Source organism: Crinia signifera, chromosome 7 (assembly GCF_055691185.1).
Source record: "Crinia signifera chromosome 7, ASM5569118v1, whole genome shotgun sequence".
NCBI lineage: Eukaryota > Metazoa > Chordata > Amphibia > Anura > Myobatrachidae > Crinia > Crinia signifera.
This window is the reverse complement of record NC_139223.1, coordinates 118,595,222-118,612,129: the sequence shown is the minus strand read 5'-3', so window position 1 is coordinate 118,612,129 and position 16,908 is coordinate 118,595,222. Positions and strand designations below refer to the sequence as shown.

General features: G+C 42.6%; 1 protein-coding gene across 1 annotated transcript in view; it reads left to right on the top strand.

The window, feature by feature from the left end:
* CYP27C1 (cytochrome P450 family 27 subfamily C member 1) overlaps positions 1–11,561 on the top strand; it is a 43,475-nt gene extending 31,914 nt beyond the window's left edge. Inside the window, exon 9 of the mRNA XM_083153667.1 lies at positions 8,745–11,561. Within this exon, the coding sequence (XP_083009793.1) occupies positions 8,745–8,861 (117 nt within the window). The 3' untranslated portion in view covers positions 8,862–11,561. The remainder of the gene's footprint in view (positions 1–8,744) is intronic.
* The last annotated feature ends 5,347 nt before the right edge of the window (positions 11,562–16,908 follow it).

Sequence of the window (16,908 nt, the reverse complement as noted above, 5' to 3'; positions counted from 1 at the left end):
TTCAAAATGATCTTAACAAACTAGATGAGTGGGCTAAAAAGTGGAAGATGAGGTTCAATGTGGATAAATGCAAGGTTATGCATCTCGGGAGACGTAACCAGTGTGCAAATTACAACCTAAGCGGGGAGGCATTAGGTACTTCAGCACTTGAAAAGGATCTAGGAGTCCATATAGATAATAAGCTGAGGTGCAGTGTTCAATGTCACATTGCAACAAAAATGGCCAACAGAATTCTAGCATGTATTAAAAGGGGCATGGAAACTAGGGACTCAAAAGTAATTATGCCACTGTACAAGGCATTGGTTAGACCACACCTTGAATATGGAGTACAGTTCTGGGCCCCACACTATAAAAAGGACATCATGGAATTGGAAAAAACCCAAAGAAGAGCAACAAAGCTTATTAGGGGAATGGAGAATTTAAGCTATGAGGAGAGATTAAGCAAGCTAGGACTATTTACACTAGAGAAGAGACGTTTAAGGGGGGACATGCTCAACATGTACAAATATATCAGGGGCAAATATAAGGAACTCTCAAGCACTCTTTTTACTGCAAGAAAGGAAACTAGGACACGAGGGCACGAATTTAGATTAGAGGAAAGAAAATTTCGTTCCCTCAAAAGAAAAAAATTCTTTATGGTCAGAGCAGTCAAACTTTGGAACTCTCTTCCTGGAGAGGTGGTGTTGGCAGATACAATAAAAACGTTGAAAATAAGGTTGGACAAGCATTTATTGGATAAAAATATCCAGGGGTACTAATAAGAACCATATTCTGTCTTTTACAAGGGATAAACTATTAAAAACGTAGGTTGAACTAGATGGACGCAAGTCTTTATTCAGCCTTATCTACTATGTAACTATGTAACTATTATGTGCACTGATACCCCTTCTCTCCCATGTACAACGGAGTTGGGATGCGGTAAAGGACAGGGACTATGCGCCCCTGTCCATATCGGCGCTGCTATCTAAAATGATAGCAGGCCGAATGTATGAACGGTTCCGTCCGCTCACGGTTTTGGCTTCGCCAGCAGCAGGCTGACGAAGCCCTATCTAAACAGCAGGGACAGCGCTGTCCCTGTGGTTAGCTCTGGGCTGCGCTGGGGGTCTCGCCTGAGCAGCGAGATTCCGCACATGCCCAGTCGAGCCGGCCGGGGGACAGTGTAAACTGATGCGCTATCTCCAGGAGGGGACATCTCCGGAGGCAGAAGTTAACGCTCCCCTGCTTCGGCAGACAAGATGTTAATACATCTTGTCGATATCCCTTCCCGCTTCGCCTCACTAATGAGGCGAAGCAGGACGTTTTAAAGCGGTCAAGTTATTCAAAAACTTGCCCTGCCTGTGACAAGTCTTTTGTGGCTGTAGATGAGGAATATCTATGTGCTGAATACAATAAGGAGGCAACTTCTGTGCCTAACTCAGCTTGTCAATTATCAGACCTCATGAATTGGATGAAAATAACAATTGTTTCCAAGGAGAAGTTTTTTTGGGGAGCTATAGAAGATCAAGGTCGCAAACTAGTATTGACCAGGATGTGGATTTATTTCCCACAGAGTTTGATTCTGATGACGATGGTTCGGATTCTGAGGCAGAATCAGGAGAGATTGCTGAAGACTCTTTAATCTGGATTTAGTGGAATCTGTATTAAGGAAGTTATATAAAACTCTTAAATATAAGGAAATTAAACTGTTAAAGATGAGAATGATACTCTGAGGACAGATCTAAAAAAGGTAGATTCTTCCCTGTGCACAAGGTTGTTAAAGAGGTACTACAGAAAGAATGGGGCAATGCTGACAAAGGTGTGGGTAGTTTTAAAATAATTGATAATATATATAATAATATTGCAATATATATATATATATATATATATATATATATATATATATATATATATATATATATATATATCTATCTATATCTATATCTATATCTATATATCTCTATCTCTATCTCTATCTCTATCTCTATCTCTATCTCTATCTCTATCTCTATCTCTATCTCTATCTCTATCTCTATCTCTATCTCTATCTCTATCTCTATCTCTATCTCTATCTCTATCTCTATCTCTATCTCTATCTCTATCTCTATCTCTATCGTAATATCTGGGCTCCCGTTTTTCTTATGAGACCACGTCCCCTCGCGGGGCTCGCTGCGCTCGCCACGCTTCGGGCACGGTGGCTCGCTGTGCTCGCCACACTATATAAAATCAACTCCATACATAGTTGGATAGTAGGGGTATGAAAAAATGGGGTGCATTTAACATGGGAGCCCAGATAATACATATATATATATATATATATATATATATATATACTATACAAATTACTCGGCACTCAGACTTGAGAGAATCAACTTGGACGGTGCCTCGATGTTCCAGGAGGAAGAAATATGTAACCCAAGCATTCCTGGCACTTGTCCGAAATGGCAGCGGAGAAAAATTAAATAAATCAGCCCAATACAGTGGGAGCTTTGCCAACGTTTCGGGTCGTGGACCCTTTATCAAGACATGCAAAAAACAAATGAGGTACTTACATATATAGGTGATCAGTGACATTGAACCCAGTGAATGCGGCAGCACCCAGTAAGTGCGCCAACCCAAAGCTCTGTGATGTCATCGGGGCGCCCGTGCGCCGGCTAGATCTGACAGAGCGGGGCAGGGGGCGTGTTGAAGTTCAAGGGAGAATGTAAAAAGTGCCCGCAACCTAGTGAAATAAAGTGTACATATAAATTAAAAGACGGCTGCAAGCCCAGAGCGGGTCATAATGCAACAAATGTAGACATGACATACAATAAAGTATACAAAATAAATGAGCTACAATACTTAAACATATTATATGGAAAACCAAAACAGTAAGGGGCGCAAAGAGCAAAAGAGTTGCGGAGAAGGGGACCAAAGGAAAAGCGGTTCACTAAATGGCGACTACACTGAAACTGTCAGTGGTGAGCGCACAGCTATTGGGTCTGAGCTGTCAGTGATCACTACGGTGTAGCTGTGCGTGGTGCTGAAGAGGTCATGGCAAATTCAGAGAAAACAAGTTAATGATAATTGTTCATTGAGGCCGAGAGGTTGCACTGTCTGTAGGCGATGAATCCAGAACGATTCACGCCTCAGCAGGACATTGCCTCTGTCACCTCCTCGCAATGTGGGGCTCACACTGTCAATCATCTTATAACGGAGAGATGGCAGGGTATGGCTACGTTCCTTGAAATGCCTTGCAACGGGCTGGTCGGAACCTTTTCCCTCAAGGGCAGCTCTAATGGCTGATCTGTGGTTAGCGATCCGCTCCTTGAACTGTGTGGTGGTCTTTCCTATATACAGGAATCCGCACGGGCATTTGATATAGTAGACCACGAATCTACTGCTACAAGTTAGTGGAAATTTGATAGAAAATTTCTCACCTGTTCTAGGGTGGTAAAAACTGTCACCTACCTCTAAGTTGGAGCATGTGGTGCAACCTAGGCACTTATAGTTCCCATTTTTGCGGGATAAGAAATGGCTTGGGGGTTTGATGTTAAAATTACTGACATCATTATGCATGACATAGTCCTTCAAGTTTTTGCCTCGTCTGAAGGATGGGAGGAAAGAGCTGCCCTGGAGGCTGGGGAGTGTTTTATTAGATGCAATGATTGGCCAAATTTGTCTGGCCAATTTAATCAATGAATTGCTCTGTGTGTTGTACTTCTGTGTCCAAATTATTTTGTTACCAAGATCTTTATCGGTGGTGGAGTTCAATACCGTGAGCCGGTCCAAATTAAGGACTTTGCTCTTAGTATGTGTTAATAATTTAAGAGGGTAACCCCTGGACAAAAAATCAATGGTCATTGCATCAATTTCCTTTTCAGCATCAATTAATTTACTGTTGATCCTAAGAGCCCGTAGGAACTGGGAATGTGGTAAACCCCATTTCAAGGAGGGGGGATGATGACTCGAGCTCAGCAAGATAGGATTTCTATCTGTTGGCTTTTTGTACAAGGTGGTGACAATCTCATTAGCAGAATTAATGGTCAATTTTACATCTAAAAAGTTAATTGATGTAGGGCTACAGGTGTAAGTAAATTTAATTGATGTATCACAGGAATTCGCGATTTGCATAAGCGAATTAAATTTTTCTTCTCCCCCACCCCAAATCATGAAAATATCATCGATATAACGATAGAAAGAGCTGATTGAGGCTGCAGTGGATGGGTCAGAGAAAAAGATATCCTTTTCAATATCGTGCATAAAGCTGGGGGCCACACAGGACCCCATCGCAACCCCAGAGCATTGCAGGTAATATTTACTGTCAAAAAGAAAGTAATTGCGTGACATAGCAAGGTCAAGCAGGTCAATAAAAAATAAAGCATCGGGGCCATTATAAACATCGCTGTTCAACATAGATCTCTTAACTGATTGAATACCTCTCTGGTGGGGTATTTAATCAGTTAAGAGATCTGTGTTGAACAGCGATGTTTATAATGGCCCCGATGCTTTATTTTTTATTGACCTGCTTGACCTTGCTATGTCACGCAATTACTTTCTTTTTGACAGTAAATATTACCTGCAATGCTCTGGGGTTGCGATGGGGTCCTGTGTGGCCCCCAGCTTGGCTAATATCTTTATGCACGATATTGAAAAGGATATCTTTTTCTCTGACCCATCCACTGCAGCCTCAATCAGCTCTTTCTATCGTTATATCGATGATATTTTCATGATTTGGGGTGGGGGAGAAGAAAAATTTAATTCGCTTATGCAAATCGCGAATTCCTGTGATACATCAATTAAATTTACTTACACCTGTAGCCCTACATCAATTAACTTTTTAGATGTAAAATTGACCATTAATTCTGCTAATGAGATTGTCACCACCTTGTACAAAAAGCCAACAGATAGAAATCCTATCTTGCTGAGCTCGAGTCATCATCCCCCCTCCTTGAAATGGGGTTTACCACATTCCCAGTTCCTACGGGCTCTTAGGATCAACAGTAAATTAATTGATGCTGAAAAGGAAATTGATGCAATGACCATTGATTTTTTGTCCAGGGGTTACCCTCTTAAATTATTAACACATACTAAGAGCAAAGTCCTTAATTTGGACCGGCTCACGGTATTGAACTCCACCACCGATAAAGATCTTGGTAACAAAATAATTTGGACACAGAAGTACAACACACAGAGCAATTCATTGATTAAATTGGCCAGACAAATTTGGCCAATCATTGCATCTAATAAAACACTCCCCAGCCTCCAGGGCAGCTCTTTCCTCCCATCCTTCAGACGAGGCAAAAACTTGAAGGACTATGTCGTGCATAATGATGTCAGTAATTTTGACATCAAACCCCCAAGCCATTTCTTATCCCGCAAAAATGGGAACTATAAGTGCCTAGGTTGCACCACATGCTCCAACTTAGAGGTAGGTGACAGTTTTTACCACCCTAGAACAGGTGAGAAATTTTCTATCAAATTTCCACTAACTTGTAGCAGTAGATTCGTGGTCTACTATATCAAATGCCCGTGCGGATTCCTGTATATAGGAAAGACCACCACACAGTTCAAGGAGCGGATCGCTAACCACAGATCAGCCATTAGAGCTGCCCTTGAGGGAAAAGGTTCCGACCAGCCCGGCATTTCAAGGAACGTAGCCATACCCTGCCATCTCTCCGTTATAAGATGATTGACAGTGTGAGCCCCACATTGCGAGGAGGTGACAGAGGCAATGTCCTGCTGAGGCGTGAATCGTTCTGGATTCATCGCCTACAGACAGTGCAACCTCTCGGCCTCAATGAACAATTATCATTAACTTGTTTTCTCTGAATTTGCCATGACCTCTTCAGCACCACGCACAGCTACACCGTAGTGATCACTGACAGCTCAGACCCAATAGCTGTGCGCTCACCACTGACAGTTTCAGTGTAGTCGCCATTTAGTGAACCGCTTTTCCTTTGGTCCCCTTCTCCGCAACTCTTTTGCTCTTTGCGCCCCTTACTGTTTTGGTTTTCCATATAATATGTTTAAGTATTGTAGCTCATTTATTTTGTATACTTTATTGTATGTCATGTCTACATTTGTTGCATTATGACCCGCTCTGGGCTTGCAGCCGTCTTTTAATTTATATGTACACTTTATTTCACTAGGTTGCGGGCACTTTTTACATTCTCCCTTGAACTTCAACACGCCCCCTGCCCCGCTCTGTCAGATCTAGCCGGCGCACGGGCGCCCCGATGACGTCACGGAGCTTTGGGTTGGCGCACTTACTGGGTGCTGCCGCATTCACTGGGTTCAATGTCACTGATCACCTATATATGTAAGTACCTCATTTGTTTTTTGCATGTCTTGATAAAGGGTCCACGACCTGAAACGTTGGCAAAGCACCCACTGTATTGGGCTGATTTATTTCATTTTTCTCCGCTGCCATTTCGGACGAGTGCCAGGAATGCTTGTATGTGTATATATATATATATATATATAATATATTACACCCACCCAATTCAAGATGAAGAGTTTGTAAAGTGGTGCACTATTCCCAAAATCGATGCAGCTGTTGCTGAAGTTACAAATAAAACCAATAGGTACTTATGTATTATCTGGGCTCCCATGACATAGTCAACCGCCACCTGAATAGAGGCAAGAATTTTTATCAATTGATCCCTGGATGCTCTTTCACGTACTTCCTCCTGAAGGGACATACACCAATGCCTAAGAGCCCTGGATACTGAGACCATGGCTAAAACTAGAGCATCCCACCTACCAAATGGTATTGTGGACTAGGGGATCAGAGTTCAGGAGGCAGAGCAATCTGCCAACGAGTATATAAAACTACATACCAGGTGTGTGGAGCTGGAGCAGTAACCAGCTGCTGGAAGGCTACTAGTGTCCATCAAAGGGTGAGAGTCCCAGCTTTTGGAATATACCCTCAGAAAAACTCTACATCAGACAGAACCTGAAATATCTGACTGGGAAAAGCAATTAACATTCTTGGATGGGGACCACTGATTTGAAGTCTGATATCTCCGGTTCCCAAGGGCCGATTTTTTTAAATTATTGTGCAATTGGAAAGAGGGGACCCTCAGCTTTCAGCCTAGGGCCCATAGACTCCTGGGGGGGGGGGGGGGGGGGGGTTCTGGGTACTCAGAAACCCCCCCTGCATGCGCTACTGAGGAGGGCTTTATGGCTAAAGAATTGGGCGGCTGTTGCCCATTCCAAAAATAGACTAGTCTCTTTACGATTTGAGGGGTCTTTTTGTTTGGCAAAAAATTAGATGCTCTGATACAGATGATGTCGGGTGGTAAGTCAATCCGACTTCCTCAGGATAGGAAGAAATTCAATGATTTTTCGGTACTTATGTAATATCTGGACTCCCGTTTTTCTTATGAGACAGCGTCCCCTCGCGGGGCTCGCTGCGCTCACCACGCTTCGGGCACGGTGGCTCGCTGCGCTCGCCACACTATATAAAATCGACTCCATGCGTAGTTGGATAGTAGGGGTATGAAAAAATGGGGTGCATTTAACATGGGAGTCCAGATAATACATAAGTACCGATTTTTCTTCTAGACGATATTATAGGCAAGCCAAAAGCTACAGACCTGCCCATGCTTATAGTGCTCGGTATTCCTCAGGTTTGTCAAGGTCATCAATCATCAATCCGGTCATCAATAAGGTATTGTACCCACCTTATTCTGCTTTGGTATATCCCAATGTTAAGGCTGCCATGAAGTAGGAAGAAGTAAATAGTGGATGATAATTCCTTTTCTTTATGGAATACTTCATGGCAGCCTATGATTTCCCTCCCTATATGTTTTTTAACTAGGATCAAGGGAGGATACATTCAAAGACTAAGGGAGAGGGGATGGAGAGTACCTTTATATATGGAGTGGGCGGATCCTAGGGCACGGATCCTATTACGAAGAAAAGGAATTCTCGTCCGTATAAACTGCTATTTTTTTGAGTCCAGTAAATTAAACCTCACAAAGTCATTGTTTGTATTGTTGAAAGTTCTTATTGTCCTGGCTTATTGGTAATAGCAACTGGCCTGGTATTTCTACATAGAGATGTACTGTAATGACCCAGTCTGATCAGTTGTTCTATATACAGCGGGTAAAAGAAGTATTTAACATATCATTTTTCTTAGTAAATATATTTGTAAGGTCCTATTGAAGCCCCTTGCGAGCTTGCTGCAGTCACCGCACTGCTCTCACCACAGATTATAGTGTCAGTCTATGTGGGTCGGGGACCCCCATGAGGAAAAATAGCCTCTGTGAGTCCGGTTTCCAACTGTCTGGCTCCTGACCGTTGGGATTCCGATGTCTGAGAAAAGACCGTTTGAATATCGACAAGTCAGTGAGTCATCCGGCACTTGGGTTAAGCTGCTGCATTGGAGGGTTAGGGAGGGGAGAGGGTTAGATCCCTTACCGAGCTCCGGTCATGATTCTCTGTATCAAAATGCCGGGGTCAGTCTTTTAATCATCGGCATCCTGACTGCTGGGATCCTGTATGTATCCCACCATATCACCCTGTATGATATATATATATATACAGCAGCAAATAAGTGGCACTCGGAGGCTTGTTAAAGAGGTGAAAATAGCAGGAATATTTATTCCTAGTGCAGGGAAAACGTTTCGGAGCACGGAGGCCCCGTCGTCAGTTCAGGTAATGCACGGTATATATTTCTTCCAGTGGCTACTGAAACTGCCATATTGGTGCTGGTAAATCAAAAAGATTATGTGTACAGGTCAAATATGACAGTGTTTTTTTTTTTTTTTGGTTCATCCCAGTTGCTACAGAAATTTGAGCTCAAGACTTCCCCCAAGACACAAACTGTATTACCAAAAACGCACGGATTGCTCTGTCCGGCCGGAGTGATCAACGTGCGCTTCACAGACCGTGAGTAAAGACCACAATGCTGGAGATGGCGGAGGCTTGATTCATGTCCGTTGTGCCTACTTCTACCGGAGGACCACAATCTTATGATTTTGTTTTATGATTGTCTTTTAAATGTTGCTCTGTAAAGAGTGGTGCAAAATCTTTTACCTGTATAAACTAGATTTGTATGTACACCATGAAATGCAACAACCTACCTTGCACTTTTATCGTACTGTATAGATTAGATATTGAGAGATACTGTAGTAGGTAACCTGTTAAAAGGGGCCTTATATGTGGCATCTAAGGAGTCAATTGGCTTATTCCTGCTACAGCGAGACTTCTGGATGTGGCATGCCATTGTATATCGGTGGGGATGCATCGAAGGTATGACCTCTTAGTTTGAGGAATTACTTTTAGGTGGAAATTAGAGGAACCACTCATTTCAAACGGATATCCTCACTGTATTTGGAGTCTCCCAGTAAATGCATTTTCCATGAAATGCTGTTAGTTTCTTACATTTGCTGACCATATAACTGGAATTAGAGTGACAAAAATAAATATAATAAAACAAAAATCTGAAATTGTTACTGGGATTAAAATACACCATTTGGCAGCCTTAATGAATGTATCATCCTGCCCAGGAGACTAAGGTACTATTACATACTGAAAGCTCTACGTGCATTGACATATATAAAATCTGGAGCATTGGTGTTGTGACAACTCTGAAAGTTCTTAAAACCGTGAAATACAAAGCAATAGCCTCCACAAAAGGTGGTAAAACTCCTTTTAATTCAGAAAATGGGATATGAAAACGGAATAAAATAAACACCAATTTCCACATCCTATAGCTGAGCCCTTACATGGCATCGTTATAAACAGGATTATTTTTTACTGCACTCCGATAAAACACCGCTATGATTTTCTGCCTTCTCCTCTACATGTTTTTTAAATCAGCCATTTTAAATTTTTATGAAGTACATCTGTTACCGATGTACAGAGTGCTGACACAATATTATATATCCAGAGCAATTATTGCAGCTCAGTGCCTTGTACAGTAGGTTCACTTGACTATAGTTTTTACCCAAACCATGGCTGCCTTTATTGTGGGTGTGACTGGGCATTTGTAAAGCGGATTTCCCATATATACCATATGGAACTAGGGGGTAGAAGTATGAAGCAGTGATGAGGGAAAAGAAGTGAGCCAGAGGAGGAGTGGCCCATGACAGCCAATTAGCTGCTCTGTATAATTTTATATTATGCAAATGATAGATGTTACTTCAGTGCTGATTGGTTGCAATGGGTCACTTCTCTGGCTCCTGTCTCCCTTATTGTTTCACACATCTACCCCTATGTACTATACTATACTGTTTGGTTCTGAGGGTTTGTTACAAGGTACAGTAAAAGGTTTTATATCACATTATTTTTTTACGATTATCTGGATAGTATCAGTCATATCTGATTTTGGGGGAAATGTACCAAAGCTTGGATAGAGAAAATGCAATGTAACAGGCTGTTTGAAAAATTACAGGAGCGGATAAACGGGCACTTTTCTATGTCACCTTCTCTTTTTTTTTTTTTTTTTTTTTTTTTATCTCTTAAGGGTTTGTAAAATAAACCAGGAAAAGAGAGATGTATCAAACCTTTATATTTCTGTGTATAAGTCACACCCATTTTAAATGGTTCTTAAATCTCGACATTTGAGCTGTCTCATCAGTGTGCTTTACTGAATTTAAATACATTCCCCATAAAGTGAACAAAGTTCTGTTTAAATAAAAAGTGCCTTAAGGGCTATTTCACACGCTCCGGCTCCTGCCGGGCAGCGAAACCCCACACGGCCAAAAGCCGCTCACAGTAGTTAAAAATGGACACGATTGTGTCCATTCACACAGGTCGGCCACGGCCCGGTTGCAGCCGGATCCCACCACTGAAAGGGACGGCTTCTTGACTGTGCGGGGTTTCGCCGCCCGACAGGAGCCGGAGCGTGTGAAATAGCCCTAAGTAATATTAAAAATGTAGTTCTGCTTTTAGTGAAGGAAATTAAGTATAATTTGGGCTAGATTGACTAAAACTGGAAATGGTTCCAGCCCAGCATAGTCCTTTTGTCATTCTCTTCACTTACACTATCTATGGCCCTTATTCTGGTTAACTCAAAAAAGGCAAATTCCTCCTCAAATGGAAGAAACCATGTGCACTGCAGGTGGGGCAGATGTAACTTGTTCAGAGAGAATTAGTTTTGGGTGGGGTTTTACTTCAAAGTGAGATTTATATTGGTCAGTATTTTCCCTGCACAGAAACAAAGTAACTCACCCAAATTTATATATCTCTGCACAAGTTACATCTGCCCCACCTGCAGTGCACATGGTTTTATCCATTTAAGAAGGAATTTGCCTTTGCAAGTGAACCAGAATAAGGGCCTATATGTATTGAGTTTCATAATATGAGCCAAAATGTGGTTTCTTCTCTTTAACATTGAAATACCTTTTTTTTATTAGATATACTAGGATACACAATACTACTTTTTTATACATACTTGAATCACCTCCACCAATTCACATGGTATATTGCTGATAATGATATGCCCCCACCATGTTTCCAATTGTATTTATGTAGAATTCAGAGGTGATCATTGTTTAGTACTGTTATATTTGTCATTTTTAATTAGAAAATGTAATATGATTATTTAGTATTGACCCAATTTGTACTTGTTACACAATAAAATATTTATTGGACTTGCGCTGTGTAAGTTATTTGATTAGATGCCTCAATTGTGTGTTTTCACAACCCCTAGCCACTTAACTGGCTACTCTATTTGTCATAAACTGCTCAGAAGTGGTCAGGCCGCAGGAGCTAGTTAAGGAATTAGTTTCCATTAGTACATATATCATTTAGTGATGAAAAAGAGTTTGCATAATGGATTTAAGGCCACTTTATACCGGCCATGGTATAAATCTTAGGGTCCCCCCATACATTACATTACTTCTCCCATCGGCGAGGTCGAACGCAGTGCCTCCCCGAGCGTTATCACATGCAATCCTTTTGCATGCGATCCCAGCCGAGCCTACCCAGCTCGGAAGCCATCCTACAGATTACTACTTCTGCCAGGGCGACTCAGAGTCCGGTGCAATGCATACTTGCCTACCTGACCCTCTCCTTCAGGGAGGAAATGCTCTGTTCCTGGACTTCCCTGGTAATGTATGATTGCCATCACCTGTGGGGAGCTAGGTAATTGATAAGAAAGGTGTTTCACTACAGGTGATGGTAATCATATATTACCAGGGAAGTCCAGGAACAGAGCATTTTCTCACTCATGTAGGGGGTCAGGTAGGCAAGTATGGTGCAATGCCCACGGGACCGTGCATCACATCATATACTCTGTCATCACCTGCAATTTGGGCTGTGTTCCTGTGTTTGCTGAAATCCCAGGAAAAGAGCCCAAACTGCAGGTAAATCATTGTGCATGGGGACCTTTAAAGATTATAGGGCCACAAGCTGGAATGTCGGTGAGCAGCTCCAGGCTGCAGCCCAGAGTGTGTTGTAAGCTCAGCCTAGGGACCAGCTGTAGATGGCTTTTTTTGTGGGAGGAAGAGGTTGTCTAGAAGAAAATGGATATTGCAACGCAATATTTAAACGTTGCCAGACAGATATCGCATATGAGCAACTTCATAAAATCAACTTTTATTGGCCATGTATACTCGCGTATACTAGGAATTTTTTGCAGATTACGGTGCAGCTACAAGCAAGGGCAACATGAGGGGGATGGGACATACAAGACATTTCAACTATCTCGCATACATACAGTGTCTGTTTTACATTTCAGTGGAAGGCAAGCACAGTTGGATGTTACTATTTGCATTTGGTTGTCATAGATTGTTTAATTGGCGGATAGCTGTCGGAAAGAAGCTTCTCGCGGTCCTTGATGATTTGGCAGGGATCGACCTGAAGCGTCTGCCCGATGGGAGCATGTTAAATAGGTTGTGGCCATTCTTGTGACGTGTATATTCGTATTGACTATTTGCTCTGTCTTGCTTGAGCTTCAGTTACCCTGTACATCACAGGTCTTCAACCCGTGGCACTCCAGATGTTGTGGAACTACATGTCCCATAATGCACTGACCATGTTGGCATGCTCTTATAGGAAAAAATGTGGCAATGCATGTTGGAACATGTAGTTTCACAACATCTGGAGGGCCACAGGTTGAAGACCCATGCTGTACATAATCTCCAAACCTATTTCATATTTCCCTGTTAGTACCTGTCCTTGGGTTTCAGACCCTCTGTTGGTGATCAGTAGTCTTTTGGTTCTTATTAAATCATTTGTTATGGCGAATCTGCAACAAATGAAGGATTTTTCCACTACTCTACAAGCTTTACATTTCTGGCACATTAATACCACTTTTACACCAAAACGGCCAGCATTTGTTCCCTTTTACACCGGCGTCCCCCGGCATTATGCCTGGTGGGTGACGCCGGTGAATTTACACAACGCCGTCCAACACACTGGGGGCAAGCGCAGCACCCAGGTAAGCTGCTGGGCTGCCCCCACCCTCCGTCCAAAAGGTGAATGGATGCTGCACACAGTCCTCCTCCCAGTCTCCGCTGCTGTCTGCGTAGTACCGCAGACAGAAGCGGAGGCTGTACGCAGCCCCTACCCTACCTCCGGACTGACCTCAGGGCACTGCAGTCCGGAGGTTGGGGCTCTCTGATTGGAGAAACTGGGTCCCTGGGTTGGATGACCAGGGTTACCCATTTACACGGCCCCTGACTTCGGGGAAGCCCCGTGTCTGACCCTGAACATTTGCCGGGTTGGACACTTGGTAACAGGACCTGGGTTATTTTTATTTTTTCCCCTTTTATACCAAGCCCCGGGCCGGACTGGAGCGGCAATAACCCGGGTCGCGGCTCTTGTGTAAAAGGGGTATAATTGTCAAAACATTACACACAGTTAGAAGTCTAGTATTATATATTTTTGTCATACTCTGTACACTGGTGGAATCCTGCCATCTAGTGGTCAAGCCTCCACCTATTACAGGTTGAGTATCCCTTATCCAAAATGCTCGGGACCAGAAGAATTTTGGATAACGGATTATTCCGTATTTCAGAATATTTTTATATTTCAATGAGGTATGTTGTACAATTACATTAAACACATGAAATACACACAAATATAATTTTATGCATAGAACAAGGTTTCAAAACATTACACAAAGTTTGTGTACTATATCAGATACTTAATATAAATGTCAAGCAATAATTTTCTTGCAGATATTTAGTGCCAGTTACATGTCATGTCCCCAGTAGTAATGTTACAGATGTCCCCAGTAGTGCTTTTAGCAAAAAAAAAAAAAATATATTTTTTTAAATTTCCAGGAATGTATGGTTTTCGGCATAATTTGGAAAAGGGATACTCAACCTGTAGCATTCATGTTACGTCTCCTGCAGGAATGCGAATAGGATAGAATAGGTACAGTATAAATGTTGCCTTAATTGGGCTCTTGTAGAATTTCCTCCATCATATGACTATGCCTAATCAAAGTCCTTAAGACTATATTCTTAAAAGTAAATATATATGAATGAATGAGAAAAAAGGAACAGTGAGCTGAACAATGTCAGTGTCCTCAAAAGAAGTCCACAAACCCCTTTAACCACATATAGAGTCCAATCCTTCTTAGGATGTGACTTGGAAAAACACTTGGGAATTTCGACCCAGCAGCTCCGTTTCTTGTAAACAAAGTTACACCTCTAGCCAGCAGGTAATGGATTTCTAAAAGAATAGAAACGGGGGGGGGGTGACATTTATTATAGATCGAAAAAAACGGCCGTTTTTTCATTTTTGTCCCCAAATCGACTACTTAATGGGTGGCGATTTGCGGCATAAATCGCACTTTTTGCCGCTAATTCGCACTTTCTGAAGTGGCGATTTACAACATCGCATCCAGATGTTTTCCCATTAAAAAAGATACAAATCGCTAATTTAACGTCTGCCGCATTTGGAAATCGGCAGCAAAATGCGATTTCCCCCCCCCCCCCCAAAAAATAGACCAATTAGAGGGTGGCGATTTGCTCAATCGCCAGCGTTTGAGCGTAGAAAAGATTAAATCTCTCACAAGTGACCCACATAGCACTTACTAACTCCCCTACATATACCCCCACATGATTATGGACACCTGTGAGGCTGTTTGAGATGGAGATGTTGCAGAGTGGACTGGAGGTGCTAGTGTGTGAGCTGGGGCGTTTGGAGGAGCTACGCAGGAGGGATGATGCTGCCCACCAGATCCAGGTACCCCGACCACTCCGTGCTTCTCGTCGGTACCGTGCTAGGCTGTACCTGGACTCCCTCTCTGATCAGCAGGTGGTGGACATGTTTAGGTTGAACCGACAGAACCTGTTGAACTTATATGAGCAGGTGAGAGATGATTTGGATCCTTGGTGGGGGGCCAACTATGCAGTGTCTGGGCTGCAGAAATTAATGTGTGCCCTCCACTTGTTTGCCACAGGCTCCACTCAGTCTGTGAGCTCATGGGCCTTGGGGGTGACACAAGCCACTTTCTCTACACATTTTTCTCAAGTGTTAAATGCATTAAAGAAGCTGTGGCGCACATATATCACATTCCCACGTTGTGAGTCGGAGTGGCAGGACCTGAAGGTGGCATTCTATCGGCTCTCAGCATTTCCAAATGTGCTGGGAGCCATAGACTGCACCCACATTGGGATTCGGGCCCCGCACGTGAGGGAGCATGTCTATGTGAATCGCAGGGGCAGACATTCCCTCAATGTGCAGGTGGTCTGCGATGCCAACCTCAGAATTCTCAGTGTGGTTGCAGGCTATCCCGGGAACTGCCATGATGCCTATATCCTGCGGCACTCAGCTCTCTGGGACCGTTTCCACAACCATACCATGCCAGAGGGCTGGCTACTTGGTAAGTCACTTACCACTGTTTACATGATGTTTGCTAACCTATGTCTTTCCCTTTAACATCCATGTGTGTAACCTTATATTCAAGAGTCATTTCTGTTGTAATTGTTTATACCAGCCCAAGCAATATAGTATAGGCTGCTACTATTATGTGCAAATTACCCACATGATATGTGACCACACAAATCCCTTTATACGTGGCTCATGACACCTCTGCGGAACCCACAAAGCCCTGCACAGCACCGCTACAATGCTGCACATATTGCTACCCGCAATGTAGTGGAACGCACCTTTGGGGTGCTGAAAAGCAGATTTCGGTGTTTGGACAGGTCAGCAGGTACACTGCTATACCACCCTGCCAAAGTGGTTTTGGTTGTCCAGGCTTGCTGCATGCTGCATAACATAGCTTTGAGTCAACCGAATTATGTAGATGTGGCCACTGCAGCAGTCGTGCCGGAAGCTCAAACTACTGATGTTGTAGTGCGAAGTACACGGAGGGGGGATGTGGTTCGTACACAGATGATACTTCAGCATTTCACAGGTAATTTTTGTGTGTACAATGAATAGTAAAGGGGAACCTGTAACACACATACATTGTTAACATTACATTTTTCCCTGTCCATGTTAATTGCCCAGAAGCAGACCAACAATAATGGGCAACACCTGCAAGCTACCCCACCACAGCATACTTTATGCCTGGCAACATAACACCTATAACAATGTCAAGTAAGTACTGTAGTTTTCTGTGTGTAAAAATGTTTGCAAATGCAAATTAACATAGGCTTAATGGATGGAGGTGACATGGATCATTGATCTGAGGTGGTTGAAATGTAGCAAAACAAGTGGCGCCTACATACAGTATGCAATTCCTAATGCTTATCCCCTTCAAATGTGACTATTTCCTTAAAATTCCATGACAAACAAGCACACACAACCCAAAGTCCCATGACTGCTAAAATGTCACTATTTGACACTACATAATAGAACAGTGTGGGTAATCATTTGTAAAGAATGACAACAAGTTTGCTGGATGCAAATAATTTTTACTTACTGAAACATTTTGGCATAGCCCATACCATATAAAAAATTAACATGAACATTCACTGCATGAGTGAAGGAAAAAAAAAGAACATGATACACATGTAAATGCACATAACATTAATC